The sequence below is a fragment of the Bacillus rossius genome (assembly GCF_032445375.1).
Source record: "Bacillus rossius redtenbacheri isolate Brsri chromosome 4 unlocalized genomic scaffold, Brsri_v3 Brsri_v3_scf4_2, whole genome shotgun sequence".
NCBI lineage: Eukaryota > Metazoa > Arthropoda > Insecta > Phasmatodea > Bacillidae > Bacillus > Bacillus rossius.
Genome location: NW_026962011.1, coordinates 52,287,878 through 52,311,611, shown reverse-complemented (window position 1 = coordinate 52,311,611; position 23,734 = coordinate 52,287,878). Strand labels below are relative to the sequence as shown.

The 23,734-nt window shown below is 38.0% G+C and overlaps 2 protein-coding genes across 7 annotated transcripts in view; one reads left to right on the top strand and one right to left on the bottom strand.

Moving 5' to 3' along the window:
* Window positions 1–4,906, bottom strand: part of LOC134542177 (uncharacterized) — a 66,160-nt gene extending 61,254 nt beyond the window's left edge. Inside the window, exons 1-3 of one of the 4 annotated variants that reach the window (XM_063386210.1) lie at window positions 3,406–4,075; window positions 2,978–3,333; window positions 1,156–1,613 (exon numbers count right to left, since the gene is read on the bottom strand). The gene's annotated coding sequence lies outside the window, so the exon portion shown is untranslated. Of the gene's footprint in view, window positions 1–1,155; window positions 2,405–2,977 lie in introns of those variants that run through there. The other 3 variants (XM_063386212.1, XM_063386213.1, XM_063386209.1) reach the window with 3 other exon arrangements.
* Window positions 4,907–6,478: 1,572 nt separating this feature from the next.
* On the top strand, window positions 6,479–20,163 carry LOC134542175 (sequestosome-1). 3 transcript variants are annotated; one of them, XM_063386207.1, is made up of 8 exons: window positions 6,479–6,628; window positions 10,060–10,270; window positions 12,040–12,180; window positions 12,718–12,896; window positions 14,417–14,792; window positions 15,616–15,900; window positions 16,192–16,462; window positions 18,889–20,163. In XM_063386207.1, coding segments are annotated over exons 2-8 (1,437 nt in total). In that variant the 5' UTR covers window positions 6,479–6,628; window positions 10,060–10,086; the 3' UTR covers window positions 18,890–20,163. The 3 variants fall into 3 exon arrangements, with proteins under 3 accessions (XP_063242277.1, XP_063242275.1, XP_063242276.1); XM_063386205.1 differs by having other exon boundaries at window positions 12,703–12,896; XM_063386206.1 differs by lacking the exon at window positions 6,479–6,628 and adding an exon at window positions 6,949–7,031 and having other exon boundaries at window positions 12,703–12,896.
* Window positions 20,164–23,734: the final 3,571 nt, after the last annotated feature.

Below are 23,734 nucleotides of genomic sequence, written 5' to 3'. Positions count from 1 at the left end.
CCATAACTCGCAGCAATCATGGCGAGATAAGTTGCCATATGTAGAGTGCGTTATTAACCATACTGTACATGGTTCTATTGGAGTTACCCCTGGAGAAGCCATGAGCCTGAATAGATCGGTGGCGATCAACCCGAAATATTTACCCCGATGTGAACACACCCCTAATGAAGAGGAAAAACTACCTACAGGAGAAGAGGTAGAAGCTCTAGTGAAGAGGAAGTTGACAGCAGAAGCTGACATCAGACGCAAGAGGAAACCAGCATCAAAATTAGCAAAATTTAAAATTGGAGACCAGGTACTGAAGAAAACAACTCCGGTAAGCAAGGCCTGGGAACATGTAACCAAGAAATTGTTTTTGTTATTTGAAGGTCCTTATGTCATCACAGACATAGTACAAGAGAATTGCTATGCACTAGCAGAGCCAGCAACAGGCCGACCAGTAGGCCGTTATAATATAACGCAGTTAAGGGAATACAAGAGCCCTACTACTATGTAAGCAGTACCGACCTAAGCTGCGAATGCCTCGTGATGGTACAAGGTGTAGTACCATAAACAGCTGAGAGCAGTCTAAGTGTAAGTTTCAGACCAAGGATCTGAACTGTACAGAGGAGTAAGTGTATGTCACTGTGATTATGTGATCTAGTACGCCATGTGAGGCGTAGTGCAGCCACTGTAATTTGTAATGTTAAGCGGAGGTGTAATTCCCGCTTGTTTCTGTGTAAAGGTGAAGTAAAATGCCACCTATGCAGATATTTACCCTGTGGTTATGCGGAAGTGTAATTCCCGCTATATTGCTGTATTTGAGGTGAAGTGAAATGCCACCCATACAGATGTTATTGTAGCCTGTGAAGCTACCTGTGTACAATGTGTATTGTATTTATGTATCAGTTGGCTTGCACAATTCCTCGTATGAGTATGAACTCAAATGTCACTAAGACATATATATACAACATTAGACTAGCCTATACCTATGTGAAGCTGTATGTACTGTGTACTAACAAACGAGAAGAAATTAAGCTTATTTAGTGTCGATGTAACTAGGTGGTATGATACCCCATCCTGCTGTGTAGACATATATAAACACTGGCATGCAAAGCATCTCTAAAAGCACATAACCCTTTGCAACTACAAGCAGAGTAATATTATGCAGGTTACCTTGATTTAATGATGATGCTGAGTAATCCAATAGGCGTCGTTATGTTGATGATGAAAAATAGAAAATCACTAAATTTTCTAATATTTATAGAAGAACTCACTAAGATTTTAAAACTTCACTATTTTATTACCATTTCTGGGATGAATTTAGGGAAAAGAATGATCTTTAGGATTGCATTCTACCCAGAATGCAGGTTAGAAAAGTATGCACTCATTTCGCATACAAATCCAATCAGATTTAGCTGAAATATTTAGTTTATTAAACTTTGGATGTCAAGGCATTGATATTTTATGAAATGAAAACACTGAAATTTGAAATCGATGATTTTTAAGAATTTATTGGGAGAAGCCCCTATACGAGAAAATTACGTCGTCTCAACACTATTCACTCGCATCACTGTCATAGTTGCTTGAATAGTATTCTTCGAATGATGTGAAGAATAGCGAAGAATGTGGATCTGAAAAACTCAGGATCTAAGCCCTTTGTCACGAGAAGTGAAGATACTCCGGCAAACAAGTGTCCACAAGCAACTTCGCCTAACAGAAGTTATAAAATTGAAGAAGCAAGAAAATTTTCTTAAAAAGAAATGAAAAAGATATTGAACATGTGATACCCTATGTTGAAAGCTATCCTGATACAGCATGTTTGTGAAACAGCTGATTTGTAAAAGGAACCTTAGCTACACTGAAGCCAGGAGCCTCAGTAGATTACAAGACTCATGTGTTACTGATAGTAACCAAGATGAGATGAAATGTGAACATTATTCAACCCAGCGAGACCGCTACGGGATGAAAACACAGTAATGGAAGATGAGAGGAGGAAGATAAAGCCTCTACAGCTGTTGAGCTGAGCACAGCAGACTGAAATTGAAAAAGTTACTAAGTTGGTAATTGTGTAAACCAACGACTTCTCTGTATAGGAGAAGATAATGTAAACAATGTGTAAAAACGCTATGAAATTTTGATTGTATAACTTGTAAACATAATGAAAGGTTAATGGTATGTTATGTAAATGTTATTATATATATATAGTTATATATAAATGTTATATTATATGATCAATTGCTAGTATGTACTATGTAAACATAACAATGAACTATTAATTGTCAGTATGTACATGATATGATATATATTCTTGGATGAAATGTTAACAAGTGTGATGAAATGCAAATGTAAATTGCAAGCTAAATATGCTATAGTTAAATGCAAATATTTTTAATAATGAAATGTAAACATGTAAGTTACAAACATTGAGTAATGAATATAAATTATGTTAGCTATCAATATGTTATAATGAAAAGCAAAACATGTGATGTTTGATATTCAATAATGATACGCTATAATGAAATGTTGTGGTGAAATGTATGAAATCTCATGAGATGAGAACACAAACAAGCAAATGCACTGTGATGCATACTAATCAAGTACGAACTAACAATGTGATATGTTAGTAGCAAGCAAAGTACTAATATTGAATTTAATGGATATTGATAACCAGGCATTGTTATGCAAGAATTGAGATTTAATAATTAATAGTATTTATTTTTTTTTTTTCTAACAATGATGTTAACAATGAGAATGTTATATGTTAAGCTAGGAATTTTAAGGTTAATTTAAGATATTTTTGTTTTAACGGTGACGTCATAGTGTTCCGCGGCAAGTACACAAGTTGTATTGCCTGCAGACACTTGTATTTGCAAGAGTACAAGTACGCACATAGTGGTTAAGTTATCGATTAAGACCCGGACACCTATACTTAAGTCAGGTACGAAGGTTACACCAGAGTGAGCTAGACATAGTGCGGTTCGCAACGATTGTGTACCTAACAGTGATGGGAATAGACGAGTGCTTCCTTGTGGGAAGTGGTGACCTCGCCCCACGCAATCAGCACCGCAGACGCCACGACGCCGTCTCGCGCGTAGTCGTGAGGCAGGGCGGCTGGATGCCGCCACATCAGCAGTTGATGACGTCAGCTGCAGTGCCAGACGCCGTGCTGTCTGGTACAGCATCATCGCCCCACGCCAGACCCCGTCGACGCGTGGTGAACCAGGCCAGGTTTGTTGGTCGTTTTGAGGACAGGCGCCGTCTCGACGCCGCTGTCCGCTGCAGGAAGGAGGAGTCGCAGCAAGGATGCAGTCATCACCGCAGATGGACGTTGACCCATTGCCGTGACGTGACCTGGAGAACGTCCTATTGTTGACTCACGTGTACATTGCACCCCTTCGAATCCCTTTAGTGAATCATACTCACAGTAAGTAAGTCCTCCCGAGTCCTTCTCAACAGGAGCGGCTCAAGGCAGAAGCTGTCGGAGAGCAGCAGCAGTTCCAGCCTTCGAAGATTTTGCACTGCAAAATCCGTGAACTTCTTCGCGCAGGTCTGTTAGCAGCGACGACCCGATAAAAAGTGTTTAAAAAGGCGCGATTTTCAGGCGCGCAACGGTAAAAAACGAATCGAGGAGAGGTAGTCTCTCTCAAGTTGTTTTTTTTGTTTGTCGTTTGGTGCGCGCGTTGCTAGGCAACGAAGAGTGTTGTGTATTGTGCGACGGAGAAAGAGAAGTGCCAATCACATTGCACCGTTTTGAACAGGTCAAAGAGCACTGTTCAATGTAATTGACAAGGGCGGCAAAATCTGTACTGCAACATGTTTGTTTTGACAGTTTAATTATTTATTATTATTTACGATTTATTTTATTTTTGTTTGCTCTATGTATAATATCATTTATTTTCAGAAACGGCAATATTTGGTTATGTATGTCTATGGAAAAGTGATTCTTTGGATTTTTACCGGACTATTTGAACGAGGTATTGTTGATACCCCTCTAAGGACTAATGGACTTGAAAACTGTAAACGGTAAAATTAACGCCGTAATTTTATTATGTAAATTATTAATTTTAATATTTATGTATTTGAATTTTAAGTGAAATTTTGTTATCCGCGCAATTGTTGCGTTCGGAGTTTACGTTTTCGGTAAGAAATTAGGTAACTGAAACGGTCCTTTTGGCCAATCACGGGCCACCATTTAAAAGTGAGTCTTACTGGTTATTTTGAGGAAACTAGTAAGAAAGAGAGTTCTACAATGGCCAGCTGAATGAGCGGCAACTTCGTGACGTCGGCGAATTTAAATCCTGAAAATTAGCTATCTAGCATCAGGCATCCCGGATAGTGGATGATAATTATGAACCATTAGGGAGTTCAGAACATTTAAATAGGATTTATCTAAAAAGATAAATATCATAGGAGTGATTAACGTGAGTAATAAAAGTGCCCAGATTTTTTGTGCCCTAATCTTATGCACGAATCACGAAACTCCCGTTTTTACGTCACATCGTCGCCGAAACTTATTATAAACATTGATTTCATGAATTAAATTGACTTTATAGAGGATTTAAATAATACTTGGACATAAATTTTACGAATTTACACATTAATTAACAGACTCAGTGGTCCTATAGATGAGAGGCTCTGAGCTCTGCCGATGATTTTGAACCTATCTAGCCGAGGTAAATTGATTTAAGTTCCCTAAAAAAAAAAACATTAATTAAAAACTGTGTAGTGTCAACGAACCCGAATTAAGACTTTTGAAAATATTTAAATGTGCGCAACATAACTCCTGGTAATTGAACTTTTATTGAATTACTATGATGTCACCGTTAAGTTAGGTTGTTGTTTTGGATATGAATAATAATTAAATATATTAATAAGATTGAAATCTTTTAAATCGTTTTTACATTGGAAATAAAATAATTCTATATTTAATATTCACAGTGTTGTGTTGTGTTATTTGTAATTCCACCTACTCCAGTGTGTATTTATGTATGTTCCATATCAATCAAATAACACCTAACTGTGACTTACCTTATGTCAACATTACCAGTGAAGAGTCACACAATTTAAGAAATCTAATTTATTACACAGTTTTATTCAGCCCAACGTTTAAGTGTGTGTGTGGAGCCTACTAAGCAGCACGAAAGTAGCTCTACATATTTAATTGGCTACCCTAGCGGGGCCTAAACAACTAAGAAGGTTCCCGCACAACGATTTAAAGATCCTTACACATGGATGATATAATTTAGCTTTGAGTATTGCCAGATATATACGGGATTGAAACCCGGACGATTTCAACAACGCCGCCACAATTACATAACTTCCTCTTAATAATCAATTAAGTTCTAAAACGGTTAACTTTTGTAACTCGGCCTCCCATTGGCCGGAGCAAAAACACCGCTAACGGAAATTTACACTTTAAAACAAATACCGACTTCCAACAAAACGTCTGAAAATATCAAAATGTCACAAATTTAAAAATGTTAATTTTCAACAATGAATACACTGTTATATAAAATACGTGAAAAAGTTTCTTTTGCCGTTAAAGTCAATTGTGCCCTAGAAGGGTCTTGCCAATTGTTGCTCAAATGTCAGCTTGGAATACGTCATAGAGTGTAGCACACGTAGATACGTCCAAATACAAATACAGGGCATTTAACACGGGAAAAATAAACAAATAACAATAAATATAATAAAATGTTATTAAAATAATAATAATTCACTTTCTGTGCGTGGAATAGTCATGTAACAGCACACAGCCTACAAAATACAAATCAATACTTCACTATTAAAATATATCCGATATAATATACAAAATAAAATACTCAGTAACTATTTCAAATACCTACATGTATATTTCTACATAAATAATTTAATATGTAGGTTTTATTACTGATTTAAAAAACAGGTCTTTACAATCAGTTTTATTTATGAAACTATGTAGACCAACTGAAGAGCAAAATTTTCCAGTCTGGATAAATGTAGCAACAATTTAGATTATGTATAGATATTTTAAAGTAATCTGACGTGTTATGTTGTTTGATACATTATTTTTTGATTAGATCATCTTAACTTCAAACTATTTTAATGAGATAATTGAATATTTTTAATGTCAGAAATTCTTTTCTGGGAGCTTTTTCATGAATGTATTTCAGAGCTATTGTTGCAGTACCATGATATTATTTGCAATGCTTTAATGTCATTGGTTTTCCTGTGAATGATAAAATGATACGTTTCTTTTATGTTCTAGAAACAGCAGGAAACGGTGACTAACTGTACTGCAATATCCCAAACTTTCATACCACACGGTGATTTTGCTATATTTGAGCTGATGAAAGTTTACTAACACACTCACCTGACGGACTCTCACAGCGTGTATAAAAGTTTACCAACGTTATAGACAAGAAAAGCTTATGTTGAATACGTACTATAGCATTCATGACGTAGACGAAATTAGTTTCTGAAGTTGGTACGCTTGTAGTGATGTTGCACAAGTAGCGTGGCGTGTGAGTCATTAGCTGGTGGTCACGAGAGGTTACTTGACTTCATGATAGCTATATATTGTTGGGACGAATCAAAACCTCTCAGTTGATAACTGTGTTTGGCTGTGCTGTGTTAGTTACTGGCGTTCTCAGCGTGCATAAAATAAGTGAGTATCTTGCCATACCTTTCTTTCTTTGTTCCATACAGTGCTTGAACCTTTTTATTTTGGTATAAATGTATATTTCTCATGATAACAAACTGACAACTTGCGACATACTACTGCGTATGTTAGTAACCCGTGTCAAAATCTTTCGATTATAATTCCTTAACTGTCGATTCTGCATATCGATAATTTACGTAAATTATTATTAGCATTTGTCAAAAGTTTTTATAAACGAACATAAAGTTTGGTGTTGTGTATTCGTGCTATGTATTTTTCTGGTTACGTGCATTTCTTAGTGTGATTGGTTTTTTACGAGGGGAAATACTTATGTATTTTCAATTTTTTGTGTGCTATATTAATATTATTTATTCAAAATTTGCTAACGTGCTCTTGACTATTCGTTCAAGTGAGTGAGCATTGTTGCAAAAATTCATTAGCTACCTAAGTAAGAACTCTAAATTATAATTTAATGTTTATACGTACAGAGATATTATCTCTGCTGTATAAATCATAAAAAGTTTGAAGAACGTTTATAATAATTAAGGGATTTTTATATATTCCTTAATTAATCCATTAAAATTTTTTCCCCTGTCAATTATTGTTATAATGTTAATGCAGAAAGGCACTTTCATGTGATCAAATTTGTTTTCAAATTAGCTTACTACCTCTGCAAGAACCTTTACAGATCGGGTATATTAAATGTTGATATAGAATGATGTAGCATTTTTGGTGGAGGGAAAAAAGTATTGTTGCGCTGTGCATTAACATTCTAAGACAGAGATCCGTAGTAATGTAGTAGGCTATAGCCGAGACTGTTTTCAAAAATACAGGGATGTTCATCATTTAAGCATGTAGCCAAGACAGTTTTCCACTCTAATTGATTTTCCCCCATTATTGGGCCTAATTAGGGTGGAAAACAGTCTTGGCCCCAGCTGTAAGGTACTAATATTAAACATCCCAATCTTTTTGAAAACAGCCTTGGCTATGCCAAATTTTTAAGTATCTCTGGTTCAGGATCATTTTGCAGCTAATATCAAGTAATCGGAATGGCTGCGACAACAGGAACAATGATATCTCTTGTAAAAAGTCTCTACTATCACAAATTTGCATGTCTATATTTATATTACAGGTAGGCCTAATGTTTACAATAATTTTACACCATACCAAAAGCCATTAAACATTTACCTGGACTCAAGGATGGCAGTGGCAGAGTTACAACACAGATGCACATAAAATGGTTTATTACATGTGAAGGTCTTGAAAATATGGAAATCTGTCTAGTAACCTAAATTCATATTATACATGAGATGTATAATCTGAGTTACAACAGTGTCAATATTGTTAGTTATTGTATGTTTCTGACAGATTTTTGTACATGGTGCTGTTTTTTCTGAAATGATAGATTTGTTGGGTTGTCACCCATGCTAGTAAAACTTATTTCATTTGTAATTAATATAATATTTGACCTAACTAACATTTTTACAGGATTTTAAGTGTAGGTAACCTAACCTAATGACAAATTGACAATATTTTAAATGTTGCTAACCTAATAAACCATTGAAATGGTAAACGACTGGAAATATTGCAATACCGTTTTACAGCATGATTAGAAAATATGCCTGGAAGTATAAAACTGCATTTTCAGGTTTTTTTTTTTTTTAAGACATTCATATTGTTAAAAGCATCTTAGGCTGTGTGGGGTTTGTGATATTGGATACTGTGTTTAAAATGTGAAGTAATTTGTCAGATCACTTAAAGCATTTGATAAAATAGGATTCCAAAGTAAATGGTTTGGGAGATATGTGTTTGGTGCTGGCATGAAATTATGACTTCGTGTTGTGAAATTAATGTTTTGGAAAACATTAGAGTAGTAAATGGCATCTGAATATCAAAGAAGTTAAGTGTGATACCTACTCAAGTAGCTTGGAGTTAGTTATGAGAAAAGTGAAAACAGTATCCTATAATACGTCTCGAACTGGAAGCTTTGCAGTAATTTTGGTATAATAAATGGTATCTTGTTATTAATTGGATTAGTAAATTTTATTTATCAGTTGGTAGAATTATGAAATTATTAAATGAAATCTTATTAATAAAGAATGACAGGAAAAATAATTGGTGTGAACTTGAAGATGTTTGGGGGAAAGAAGTTCAAAGTAATGAAATTTGAAACATTTTATATAGTGTGTAAATGCTATAAATAGTTAGGTAAGGTGAATAACTAGTATAATGCAGAATTTTTATTGACAATAGTTTGATACCATATTTGTGTAGGTATAGTAATTCCTATCAGATTTACTGATTATTTCAATCAAATAAAATTTGAGTATCTCAAAATTTGATAGTGGTATTGTTACATTTAGTTAGCTTTATACAAGTCTACCAATATATGTATCTGGTAAGGTGTGAAAAATTTCTTTGTGTACACATAATACAGGGGTGCCCACAAGGGGGGGGTAACGACGCAGACTGCGTCATTAAAATTTCAGGGGGGGGGGGGGGGGGGTTGGTCAAAAGACGAGAAAATATATATATCATTTACATACTTATAGCTTCTAATGTGAAAATACGTTTCTGGTGCTTTGATAATTGAAAGGGATCTTGTATATCAAATTGGCAACCCCGCACTTTCCTCAACAAAAGCAGTTTGGCATCTGACGGTTCAGGATGGTCCCTATCCCCGCTTCGGCAATAAGTGCACACACGCATATGACCAAAATTATTATTATTAGAAAATTAGTTTTAATTAATGCAAAATGTGACAAAAGATAATACTAAAAAAGTATAATATTATAAAATCATTGAGAAAATGGCACAAAAAATTTCGGTGGCGGGGGGGGGGGGTTTGTCATCATTAGGTTAGGGGGGTGAGTCATAGTGTTTGGGGGGGGGGGGGCACCTCTGCGTAATACAAGTTTTCCTGCAGGTGTTTTGTTATTTTCATTATTTTCTTCAGTAGCAACTTTTCTGAAGAAAATAATTACCAAAATGTTTTTGTTTTGTTTTGTTTTATTACTTTTGAGTTTCTGTGAACATTTTTTGATTTCTCTAATCATTGTTAAATTTGATAAGTTTTTTCTGCATGTAAATAACATTTTGAGAGTGAATGTTTGGTTATGTTAGTTCACATAATTTAAAATACTGTAAAATTGTGTTTGGGTTAGGTCAGTATCATTCAAATATTTTACAAGATTATATTTAGTTTAAAATATATATACCATTTACTTTTTATCCCTTTGAAAGAACATGGCACTAGGAAAACAGTTGGGACCTTCACATTTTTACTTCGTAAATAACAATTCGTAGGTACTGTATTAGTATCTTGACCATCTGCATATAACACTAGAGTGAATTACCTATAGTTACTGATAGCTATTCAAACACGTGTCAAATGTAATGTAAGTCTATACAAAGAGAGTCTGTTGTTTGTGTTGCAGGATTGCAGTAAACATCAGTTGTCCAAAATGGCGTCAGAAGCCACAGTTTCATTCAAAGCGTACTTACGCCGTAATAACTCCCAGGAAAATCCAGAGGTTCGTCGGTTCGGAGTGGACGGAAACGTTGTCTCCAGTTTTACTTACATGAAAGAGAAACTCCAGGTAGTTTTCCCGTCCTTGAAAGGGAAATTATTCACAGTCTCTTGGAAAGGTGAGTACTAGTTTAGTAACTGTTGTGTTTGACAGAGGCCCGCCACAATTTTTAGTCTCTGAATGTTTTATAATTTTTTGTCATGATGTCTTTGTGTGATGGATGCAAAAACATGAATGAAAGTGCATGAAAGGTTTGGGAAAAATCAGGAATAAGAATTTTTTTTGAAGCGATGGCCAGTAATTGAAATGTTAATGTGTGAATGATGTGTTCTTTAATTTGGTATGCTTACAAATACTGTGAGAGTAATATGGTCATAATATTAGCAGATTTGATTGTTGCTATTATAAAGGTTTTAGTAAAGAAAATCATACTTCGTGGGGGTGCAGAACTAAAAAATTATTCCCAAAAATAATAAACACTCTAGTATTCTTGATTGACATCTTAAACTTCGCTTGAATTTTCCTAAGTGTATATAAGATACACACTTTGTCTCAAAAGTTCGGGAAAACGCCAAAACTGAAATTTTAAGTTTAAATTGGCAATTAATATATCCCTCCTAATTGGGTAGTGGATATGACTGCCTGGCAAACTAAATATTTATGTACGAGATGGTAATCTGTGGTACAACAGCGCCAATGTACGTAATATTTGACATACTATTGTGTGAAGATTTATTGTGTTAGCATGATTGCACATCCTTATGCACCACTGCTATTCATACTTCAAGATTACTCAGAAGGGTTCTCATTCACCATTTGGGTTATTTTATTTATTTATTTTTTGTTGGTTTTATTGCAATTCTTATAGATGTTTCAGTACACAAGATGAGTCAGAATTCCACCAACAAAATTTGGCTGCTGGCTCAGCTTGAATAAATAAGTTAAAAACATAATATGATTTGATGTTGTAGTCTTCCCAAGGTTGGTGACACCCTTGAAGTTGGATCTGAATAGTTTTTTTATTGCAAAATAATTGAGAAATATTTGAGATGGAACACTGAGCACATGGAGAATGAATTCCAAAATATTAACTCATGTGCCAGGAGAACACAACTATGCAAGCCAGAGCAATAGGGAAGGATTTGCAGAGGCCTATAGTTGTCAGTCGTTATATATTCCAGCACTCGTCTTTGTATTAATCTCGAAAAACCACGGGTAACCTACATTAGAATGGGTGGAACTGGTTTTGAACCCCAGGCCTCCAAATAGAGTCCAATGCCAACTTGCCCTGTGCAAATTGCACAAGCCAATAACAAAGAGTATGTTATAACAATAACACTAAGTAGGAACCCAGTTGGCTTGCTATCTTGTTTAAAGTCTGTGCACAATTGTTGTAATTCTTACGGAACTATTTATGACTGCACCATTGTTACTCTTGTGATAACCATTCTTTTGTTTGCTGTTGTAAAGAATTGCACACAATGGAAATAATTTTTTTTTAGTACTTAAACTTGCATACTTTATGATTATGCTATATGCTACAGTTACGCTTCAAGATTTTACAACAGTCCTTGTTACCTTTTTAACAGCATAGTTCATACAAACATTTTTGCACCACTATTCCTTTGTGGGGCATTTATGCCATTATGTTGATAGCACTATTAAATTATTATAATTATAATTTGTAATTTAATGGCTATAGCATGACTAGCAAAGTTAGGAATTTGAATTATTTTCCGTATGTAAAACACATTTTATCTTTGAATATGTTTTACGTAAGTGTTTGTGGTCATTAAAATTGAGTAGTAAAGAAGGTACTGATATATGTAGGTAGGTATATAGTGGGTTTAGTTAACAATGTATCTTGATTGTGTTTGCTTGTGCTAGATGCTGATGGAGATGATGTTTTGATATCGAGTGATGAAGAGCTGATCATAGCGTTGACGGACGGCAAGTCTGATGTCTACAAGTTGTACGTCGATGTTAAAGGAGATCTGAAAGATATACCAGAAGCAATGCATGTTGAAGGTAACTGAATTTAATTAATTTAATACATTTTATTGTAAGTTCTGCTAGCTAAAAAGTTAATACTAATATAAAATCACTGAAAAAACAATTATTTAATCAAAATATTTTTCAAGGCTAGGTTTTAAAGTTATTGTGGAGAATAGGAATTAAAATAATAACTAGAATATATATTTTGTTGGCTCACATGAACGTTAATTTGAGCGAGAACCGGCTGTATGTTGGTAATGAGTAGAGACCTGCAAAATTTGCGGTTTCGATGGCCTTCAGGATAGACTGCACATACCCTGTACACTCGGGCAAATAACGTAAGTTCATTGGCTGCCGACTTGTAAGTCGTCTCAGCTGGTTTGTCTGTGATTCGATCCTTCTTTGGTTGAGGGCTTATAACTGGTTGAGATTCGTCCAGATGAACAGTAAGCCAATAGCAAAATTATCCATGTGTTTGAATTCTAGCCTATCACCGAATGAATCCGCAAATTTTGCAGGTCTATAGTGATGAGTGTGACGACGATGGAATGTCAGTGGTCGTGTTTGCAGAGTCGGCCGTGGGGGACGACGTACACGTGGGCGTGGTCTGCGACGGCTGCTCGGGCTCCGTCGAGGGCTTCCGCTACAAGTGTGCCATGTGCCCCAACTACGACCTCTGCCCCAGCTGCGAGGCCAAGGGCATTCATGCCGAGCACATCATGCTGCGACTGCCAGCCCCTCACATGTGGGTGAGTGAAGTACCATTACGGTTGATTTATTTTACTTATTTTTTATTATAGCTGGGTGGGAAAGGGAATATTGGTTTGGGAAACAAATTCCTTTACAGGAAAATTTTTTTTTGTCTTTTTGTTTAGGTGCAAATCTAGTGATTATACATTAATAGAGGCTGTTACTATTCAAGGTTAGAAAAATACCTGTAAATAAGTCTACCCCTCTTTAACCATACAATAACCGAAAACTTGAAGCAAAAAACTTGTAACAACCCAGTTTACTGCCCTTCTCACTTGATAAATAAGTTTAATTTACAATTTAATATGTTCTCTTGGAGTAAATGCTAAGGTTCGTTTTCTTTTATACAATGCATTTATGTATTCAGTGGTTTTATGATCATAGTTTATATTCTTTCATGCTTTACTATTTACTTTAATGATTTGCTGACTTTGTGGTAAATGTTTTAAACAGAGTACCATGTTGTCATTCTCGTCATTTTACACGCCTTGTGTCATTCGTGATGTACAGTATAATCCTGTTGATGCGACCCCTCATGGTTTACGGAAAAACGGACTTATAAACGGAATGGTCGCAATAGAGAATACAGGCCAATTTTTACTCCCCCCCCCCCCCCCCCCCACAAAAAAAAATCCAAATACATAAAAAATTGCCTTTGTTTGCATATATTTCATATTCAAATAGTCTATGGTGTAAAAAAATACAACTTTTTAAATTCATATTACACCTCGGACATGCATACCCCGAACAATGGGTTCCGATAAATAATCACGCTAAGAGAATTCACGTCACGCAAGTTCGTTCATGCTAGCCGGCTGGTGGTTATTTTCGTTCAAAACGTGGCGAAGGAACTTGTGTGGACCAGGTAGAAAACATTCGGCTATAAACGAAAGATATAAGAACAATGCTATCCTGAAATGCTGTGACATGTTTTTTGGAGTAAATCACAGAGACAGACCGACAGAATGCGCTCCTGCCCTTGCCGTCAGTGATGTTTATTTTGACAGCTCAAGCAATTATCTTTTCCACGTCCCTGTCTAGCCGCCGCTACCGCCACCCTGGCCGGACGAGTTTCTTACGCTCTCGCAGAAGCTACCACAGCGGCTTTTCGTGGGGGCGGGTAAGATAACTTGACAACTGAGACGGCTTTTCGTGCGATAAAGGACGCGCCGAGCTCGGCTAGACACTGCTGCGTGGACAGTCTAGAGGGGTGGTATCTATTTTTAGCCGTCTTTTGTATGCCTGCCTGCTTACAGTACAGCTCTCGCCAAGATAAACGTGAACACATAGCGCCCAACGAAGTGTAACAGACTTGTTTTTCAGCCGATTTAACTCAAATTTTTGACTTTCTCTGCTCAAATGTTTCACGGTTTCTCAAAAACGGTCGTATAAACGGAATGGACGCATCAGAGGGGGGTCGCATCGGCGGGATTCTACTGTACATACTTTATTGTAATAGTTTTTCTTCTGGCTATTGTAATGAAGTCTCACGTGGGTGTGGGTGTGCTCGTGTCGCCAGCACCCTCGCTTCAAGCACCACCTGGTGCACCGCCTGGTCAAGTCGGTGCGCAAGTGCGAGGGCAAGAAGGAGGAGGACGGCCACCGGCGCGGGCGCGGCGGGAAGCACGGCCACGAGAGACACTGCTCGCCGGAGGAGACCTGGCGCGGCAAGCACGCCCACGACCGGCGCTGCTCCCCCGAGGAGCCCCAGGAGCCCGCCGGCCCCAGCGGCCGCCAGCGCGGGGGCTGCCCCATGCGCGGCCATGGCGGCCGGCCCAGCTTCGTGGACTTCCTGTCCTCCTACCTGGGCGAGAACGTGTCCAAGGACTCCATGGAGTCCAGGGAATACTTGAAGACCATCGGCCGCACCGTGGCTCAGTTCTTGGACCCTCTAGGTTTGTGGCAGGGATGAGTATCATTACTTGTACCTTCATTACCAAGTACTCTGCAGGGACATTTCATTTAAACCTTCATCCTTGAATTTTTTTTTTCCAATTCTTTTCCTTGAAAACAAAATATTTGAACTAAATGCTTCTTAGAATACAGATTGTTTCATTAACCTGTTTTTATATCACTCTTCATGGTATACTGATAATCACATTAAAAGGATACATGAGTTTTTGCTGAAAGACTAATAAAAGCAAAAGAAGGCTGCACTACTGCATTCATATGTGGAGGATAAATATGTGTTGGCAAACGCTTTATTTATATGTGAGAGTGGGAAAAAATTAGTTGACATGGCTAACGTTGGCAAATAGGTTTCTTCGGGTACTCCTCCCTCCCCCCAAATTCATTTGGCACCTCTCATAGTGTCTAATGAACCTGATGAGAGTTAGTCATAATTCATTTAGTCATAAAAAGTGTGATTTATCATTTGAAGTCTTATAAATATCTAAAATTTTCATAGTAAAACTAATTTTTTTGACAATTTGCTCTTCGGTTTAGCATAACGTAGTACCTTATTTTTTACCTGATATCACAATCGTAAAAAATACTTTTTTTGTGCTCTTGCGTGTCTTTTCTTGATTTGCCAATAACAGACTTGAAGTTTTGAATTGGGCAGTAGCTAACCGTAAGGTCATTCAACTTTCTTAACAAGAACCTGTTCCTGGTGTAAATCTTTTCTTTTCCACTACCGTTAAGTCATAGTTTTGCATATCTTCACATGTAATGAACGTATGTTTGTGTGCACATAGTGCGACGTGCTCTGTGCTGCAGGCATCGCCGTGAACGTGGAGCTGCGGACGGATGAGGACGCGGAAGGTGCGAAGCCCAAGGAGGCGGACCAGGCGGGCCGGAAGGCGAGCCCTGACGCCCAGCAGAAGGTGCGGTTCGCCGGTGATGCCGCCGACTCCGCCCCGCCGCCCGAGGTGGTGGTCTGCGAGAGTGTGGAGATGATGGATGAGAGCAGCCAGTCGTCGCAGCCGAGGGCCGAGGGGCGCGACCCCGAGCTGGAGCACTGGACGCTGGTGAACAACGCCGGGGGCTCTGCCCCCGCGGAAGGTACGCTGCATTCTCAGTCGGGCTGGACGTAGATGCAAACATGTTTTCTTTGGTCTCCTGTTTTCCCTACCCATTTGTTATTTTAATGTTTCGTTTTCATTTTCATCATCCCTCATTGTGTTTAATGACCCCGGGGTCAGCTAGATTTAGAGTTGTGAGGGAAATTTCCCGAAAAAATATAACTCCATATTTTTATTTTTTCTATTACCAACATAGATTTACACAATTGTAAATAGGTAGAAGCAGACGCGAGTGGCACTTGTAATCCAGCGGTGTTGGGTGTGTGTCCAGAGCCGGAGGCACAGGTGCCGTCGGCTCCAGCTGTGCCGGCGAGCAGCGAAGCGTCGGTGCAGACACACGCCACGGCGGTGGCGGAGAACGCAGCTGCTGTGGCGGCGGCCGCGGCTGCTGAGGCCCGTCGCCTGGCGGCCGCCGCGATGCAGCACGCGGGAGCCGCGGGGGGGTTCACGGTGCGCCCCGGGGTGCTGTACCCCGCGCTGGCCCCTCAGCCGCCGCCGGCCGCCACCCAGGACGACTCCGCTCGCGCCCCCCGCCCACCCTGGTGCGTGGATACCTCATAGCTCATCTCGAGCAGTTGTACTGTGCAGAGACGTACCCACCGACTTTTACTCTGCATTGTGATTTCTTGGGAATTCTGAATATCTTACACTTTTCAAGGTTATGATTTATTTCGGCCCCCTTTTTCTTTTCGGGTAGTGGAAATATTATTTGCAATTTTTTTTTCTATCACAATACGGCAAGTCAAAGTGTTGTATTTTGTCACGTAAACAAGAAAAGGTGTGAAATATTAAACTGAACTAAATCGAGCCAACCAACTTTACGCTTCCCCCCTCCCCCCCTCCAGCGTCCTTTTTCACTCCGTTATCATTAAATGTCAAGTTCCATAGTGGAAAATGGCAGCGTGTGTTATTAGGTTGTATTTTTCTGAACATTTTCGGACGTTTAATGCGTGAGCTGCTGTAATTTAAATGTTTCTCATGATGGGAAGAATTATGTTTCTAATAAAGTGAAGTTTTTGAAACACGTTAGTAATGTGAAATCTGCAGAGAAAAAAATCAACAATTTCTTTTTTATGAGCTGTACCAGTACCACGGATGTGAAAGCGGAATGTTATTTCACCAGTTTTTAAAACAACATAAAAGTTCTTTTAGTGTAGCAGTTCATGCTAGAAATTTCTTACAAAAAAAGTATAGTTACGGGTGCACGAAAGCTGCTGCTATATCAAAATAAATGGCATCTGTAACCTATAAATGGAAAAAAAAAATTTTCTCAGAAACTGTAGGAATTTTAAAAACCCTGTTTTCAGGGTAAATAGGTACACGTCTTTAGTGTTCGAAAGAAGTATTTTCATAATTTGATAATTTTATTTACGGTAAAGCCACGACTAAGAATATTGCTGTAGATTGTAACAATGTAGACTCCAATTTCAGGTGCGATGTAAGAGGCGAATCACTGTTGAGCCTAACTCCAGTGAGGAGTGCGAACTATGGAACTTGACAGACATTGAGTGACTTGCGAATAAACATTTTTAAATGCCAGTGATTGGTGATCGGACATTATTTAAGTACAATGTACAATAATGTAAAACTAGTACAGTAAGTCCTCGGTTTACGTCGGGGTTACGTTCCTGAAAACCGCTACGTAAATAGAAACGACGCAAAATGAGCCATGTTTCATGCCACCGGCCGGCCACGGCCCAAGGTCGGCCGGAAGGGGTAGGAGAAAATGCTGTGTCGTTGCGGGAAGTAGATAACACTTCTACGTGCGAGATATGTGGGTGGCAGAGCGGGCGGGCTGGTAGTATTGCATCACCGCGCGGAGAGCAGGAAGCGTCCCTCATGATGTATGATAAGATAAGGCGGTGAACGTGTAGCTTACGCTACATAGCATAAATTAACTACCGAAGGAAACAAAGAATTATAAACGAATTATATACTGTGTTTTGGTTAAAATGAAGATTTACGGTCATTGTAAACGACATTATTGTGAATCGGCGACAACTTAAATTGAAACATGAGTACTCAAACATTAGCGACGTTAATCCGAAACGACGTAAATCGGTACGACGTAAATAGAGGACTTAGTGTAATTAATAAAACTGCAATAAAACTAAATTGGGCTATCCCGTATGAACCCAGTTCTCCCCACTTAGCTTGTAACAGTATTAAGTAAACTTTTTACAGGTATGCATCCATTAAACTATTTGTGTGTTCAGGATGTTGCTTTAGGTAAGTTGCATATTTCACTAACATGATTCAATCATCGCATATGATTTATGCAATTATTATTATTTATTTTTTTTACATCTTACTGATGGTACCAAGTTGGCAGGTATGAAGATAGGCTTAAGGCAATGGTCTCTCCAAGATTATAGTGGAGCTCCGAAACACTTGAATACTGACTCTGCGTTCGTATGTGATTCATGCCAGGGTGTTGGGATTGGATCCACGACCCTCACCGAACGAGTGTGATGGGATAGGAATAAATGCCACAGAGGACTTATTTCTCGGTGGACCTTTTTGTTTTGAGAACAAGTCACCAGTGTTGAGTCGCACGGCACCTTGAACTCATTCAGGTGGTTGAGTGCACACGACTTGGCTCCTGATGCTTGTCCTCTTGTCGAAAGGGGCATGACGACAGAACTAACCTCCCACTAAGGTGATCTGGTTCAATTCCCGCCGGCGTGTAGCCCTTTTTTTTTCTTTTTTTTTTCGCAAGTGCGAAATGTGTTGACAGTGCCACATGTTATTTATACCAGCTACTCCCATTTCTGTTAATGCTCCATTCTTATCTCCCTGATGTTAAGCCCTCTAATGACGTGAGCGATTATTTAATACTTCTGGTCCGGTGGAGTTTGAAAAGGAAATACTTTACTATAAGCTTTAGGTTGACCAGGATTGTTGCCAGAACATAAAATTTTGGAAATGGTTACAGGAATTGACATTGGTGTTTATTTTTTGCCGGCAGATCCGAAGGTTGCTGAAGCGGTGACCATGATGATGTCGATGGGGTTCAGCAATGACGGCGGTTGGCTGACACAGTTGCTGGCGAGCAAGGGGGGGGACATATCCCAGGCCCTGGATGTGCTTCAGCCGGTGAGGAGAACCTGAGCCGATCCTCTCCTTGTGCAGCCCGCTGGACGGAATAAATAATTACATATAGATCTTCTTTTGTCTTTGTCTCTTTTTAATAAGTAATATTCCAGAAAGATGTCGTGGAGGGATCGAGAGTTTGTAAAAGGTGTTTGCCAGTTTTCATTTCATCATGTGGGAAATGAAACCAAGACCTTATTTGGAGCATATGACCATAAAGGATGTTGAATTGCAGTGTGCTGATGACATTAGGCCTGATTCACAATGTAACTAGTGACTTCAGACTAATATTTAGGAGGGGCTTTTGGTTTGTAACAACTTTTAATTTTATTTTCATAAAAGACCTTGTTTTAACTTGGATGAGGGAAGCTCTTGATAGTATTTTCCAAGAGTTATTGTAGTGTGTAGTAAAAAATGTAAATTTTTTATGTGATTCTGAGAACGGGATATTTTTAAGTGATAAGTTTTCATTTTTTACATGATATGGTTGGAACATTTATTGAGAACCTTTTATTTTGTAAGCAGTAGAGCAGCGTTTCCCTAACAGTACTCCCCAGAGTTCTGCAATTGATTATCTGTGACACTGTCGGTGGCAGTTAAGATAGCAAAATTTAATAAGAGGATCACTAATGTAAAAACTAAAAAGAAATATTCATTCTGTTAATTATTTTAGATCCATTTATGCATTCACCTGTGCCATGCAAACCTCACTTCCAGTGATTTATATTTGAATGCTAAATTAGTATGATGGTCAGTTGACAGTCAGTGGGCTCCACGAGAAAAATTTTTGCTTCAAAAAGGGCTCAGTGGCCAAGAGTTAGGAAACCGCTGCAGTAAAGACGTTCTTCCCGAAAAAAGCTATAGTGAGACTTATCTTACCTGTAACCCATACATGTATCTTGAACTGATGTTGAAGACTGCTTTTCAATATATGTATTAGTTTTGTGTGGCAATATTTTAATACATTGTAGCATTTAAAAACAACTACAAGTGGCTTGTGTATTTCTGTTGCTCAGTAGTAAAAGATCAGAAATGTGTTGTTCAGAAATTCCTAGTTTTCCATACAATTGATTGTAAAGTAAATTGGTAGAACAAACTGATATGTAGGCTTAGGTTTCAATAAACAGTACTATGTATGTTGAGTTCTGAATTTCTGGTGAACTTATTCCCTTATCTTGGAATACATGATATAAATGCTGTCACCTGTTGCATGATTGTCACGTCTGAATTTTGTCGAGTGGTACATTTGTATCCTTTTTTCCGCAGAAATATGTTCTATGTGTTATTTTCTTTATTATCAAGCCAAAAATGTGCAATTGTGATTTTTGTGGCAATAGGAAATATCTTTAATGTATAATGTGGTTGAAACTGTACATTTATATGTATTCTTTCTTCAATAAAAATATTACAAAAAAATTTGGAGGTGTTTTCTTTGTTAATAATTGCTCCCTTAATTGATAACAAAGTTGTTTGAAGCCCACTGTTGATGCAAGTTCATACATTTCTATAGTGTATCTCTTAATTCTGCAGAGTACAGTAAGAACTAGGGATGGGCCGGTCGAATCCTTGAATCCCACCGAATCTCTAGTGTTCGAAAGATTCGAAATTTGAGGGAAAAGATTCGGGATTTGAGGAAAAATATTTAAAAACTTAAATGCTTACAATTTACTTGGCCTGTTCACGTTTTCCTTGGAACACATCCTATTGAGGTACAGTAGAACCTCGTTAATACGTGATGGTCGGGACCGAGATAATCACGGATTACCGAATTTCGCAGACTAGCGATTAAAAGCCCGGAAGATCTTGTCAAGCTTCTCGGACATTGAAATCCTGTAAAAAAAAAAAAAAAAAAAAACCCGGATAATCCGTTCACGCCGGCCGTCTTCGAATTAGTGTCTCGGCTTAAAAAAAAAATACAGCACTGCCTAGCCATTAGTTCATGGTCATTTACAACAGCTGAAGAGAAAGATAAGATCTTGCTGACCTTGCAAACCCACCCCCCTCCCTCTTCAACCCCCTCTTCGTACAGCCGAATGCCAGCCGCGTCACTCGCCAGCATTGGCGGGTGGAAACAAACAAAGGGAGACGGGAAGCAGAAGTCAGGACATCCCCCTCAAGTTTAAAGAGTGACAAATGTGACAGCTGAAAGGGGGGCGACACAAAGGGTCGGTACAAACAGCGTTGCAGAGTTTGGCGGCCCACGCGATGGCTTGCAGTGTTTTCCGGCCGCCCGCGTGACGTTAATTTTAAGGGCTGACAATTTTTACTTCTCTTTTTTTTTTTTCTGCGCTTTTAAATCGTCCCGGATTATCCGATTCCCGAATTAGCACGTTTCCGAATCAGCTGATTCGGAAACTTACTTTATATTCATGAACATGGATGCATTGTCGCTACATTGGCATTAAATAAGGCATAAATTACAGATGTATTCTCAGAATATGCTAAAAAATAAAATAAAGCACATTTCGGATCTAGACTAGTAATATGAATCTCTTTTTTTTTTTTTAATAACTACCGAGAAATCTGTTAGTAATACAACAATAATGCCGACTTTCATCACAAGTTACGGTCACACATGTAGTAATAACAATGAAATAATGAATGACAAAAATTAATACATTATAGAATTATTATTTTAATCGCGATTAATTTTAATTATCCTGATACACGTTCTATTTATGAATTTTTTTAGGACCAAGTTTGGTTTGTGTATACTACCAACGTTAAAATATGTATTAATTGAGAATTCCATGATGGCCAACCAATGAATTTGTTAGCCAATCATTCTGAGGAGAACAAAAAATAACTAATATTAATATAAAGAATTGGAATGGGTAAACTAGAGAAAACACCCCGTCACTTTTAACTTCGGGCATATTAATCACTATGCTTTAGTGAGGCTTAATTTTAAAAGATGCACGACAATATTTCTTATGGCCTAAAACCATTGAAGCCAAGATGGCACCTTTCAGTTTCCATTAAATATTTCAGGAAAGCGTTTATCTTCATTTGGGACTTTAAACAAATGTCATGATGGTAACTACAAAATATTGTTCCGTCGGATGTTGAATTTCGTTTTCCGATTTCCGTGGATACATGAATTACTGTACTCACAGATAATGCCTGAATGCCTTAAATCCACCAAGTCGGATTCTACAGCAATTGATGAAGTGACCAGATTCTTACGTGATCCTACAATTAACCCAGAAATAAACATCCTCCAATACTGGAAAACTCAGTCTGCATGTTCACCCAGACTACATAAACTGTCCAAAAAATAGGCCTATTTGTGTTCACCACCTGCGACAGTGTTCTCTGAACATTTGTTCAGCACTGCAGGAAACGTGACCAAAAACGGAATCGTCTTGATCCAGACCGTGTCAAAATCCTTGTTTTTTTTTAATAAAAATTTAAAGGTTTAAATAATTCTGCATAATGTTTAATTTTTTCTCTTAACTTATAAATAATTTTATAATTAACCCTTGAGATCTGGATTCGGATTCTAGGGGCGGATTCGAGGTACTGTTTGGGATTCGAATTCGAGATTCGGATTCGGGAAAAATGGGATTCGACCCATCACTAGTAAGAACCCATTGTTACGACCAAATTTATTGTGACCACCTCTCTATTAAAAATATTTGAGGAACCTGTAAAAAATTGTGTTGAAAAATATAACATTTGAAGGAAATCTGCAGCTGATTTCTCTTGGTGGGCCCTCTATTGCTAGTAGCATAGACCACCTCCTTTCTCATAGTCCTCTTCCCCTTCCATTGATAACGGTTCCGCGGCTACAGGCATGTCATCCTGCTGCCTGACAGCCAACCATAACGATAGTGCTCTCTTTTGTACACTCGGCACTCTTTGTTTGCTTCTGTTATTACAACTGTGATATGTGTGATTTTATTTTCTGTGATTTGACATTTTTGGTTTAATTTGGATTGTGAGCAACAATAAGTAACTCATTTGGTTGCACTTAAGGTTTTTCGATGGGTAATGAGTGTTCACAATCCGTGCGCTGTTTTTGAATAATATACAGACTTCTGATTTGTATAAAATGTGTTGAAAGTAGGGCTTTGCTGGATTATGGAAATGACTCAGGATCACATTTTCCCTGGATTTCCTGATGTTTAACATGTAGAGGGTGTTTATTTTCCACTACCTTCAGTGACTTAAAACTGAGAAAATACAGAAAAGACTATATCATGGTTATGGTTGGTCAAATGTAACAACAGCATTACTTTCTTGGAAGGAGTTAGAATAATATTTCAGCACAAATGGACACAGTGAGCTGACTAGAGTTTCAACAAGAACAGTAAATAAAGACAAAAATTGTCCTTGGGCAAAGCAGTGACTAACAGATGAACTCGACTAAACAGATAATCTGGACAACACGATGACAAAACAGACAAAAATGATATGCTCCCAAGTCAAAACAGTCGTCAGCAATCCCAAGGCTTTATATCTGCCTGTTATGCTGGAATCGCAACAGCACGGTGACAATTTGCTACCGGAGCAGCTACGTCAACTATTGAATGATTTTATTTTGCAAAGCAAATGGTTAAACTATGCGATGAAACGTCTCCGATACAAAATAAAGGTTTGAAAAATATACTAAAATCTTGGCTTGGACCTGATTTTTTGACTAGGAATTTCATTAAAATACTTCCCACCTTTGTTAAAGTACATTAAACAAGGAAAAATTTAGAGAAAGTTAATTGTGA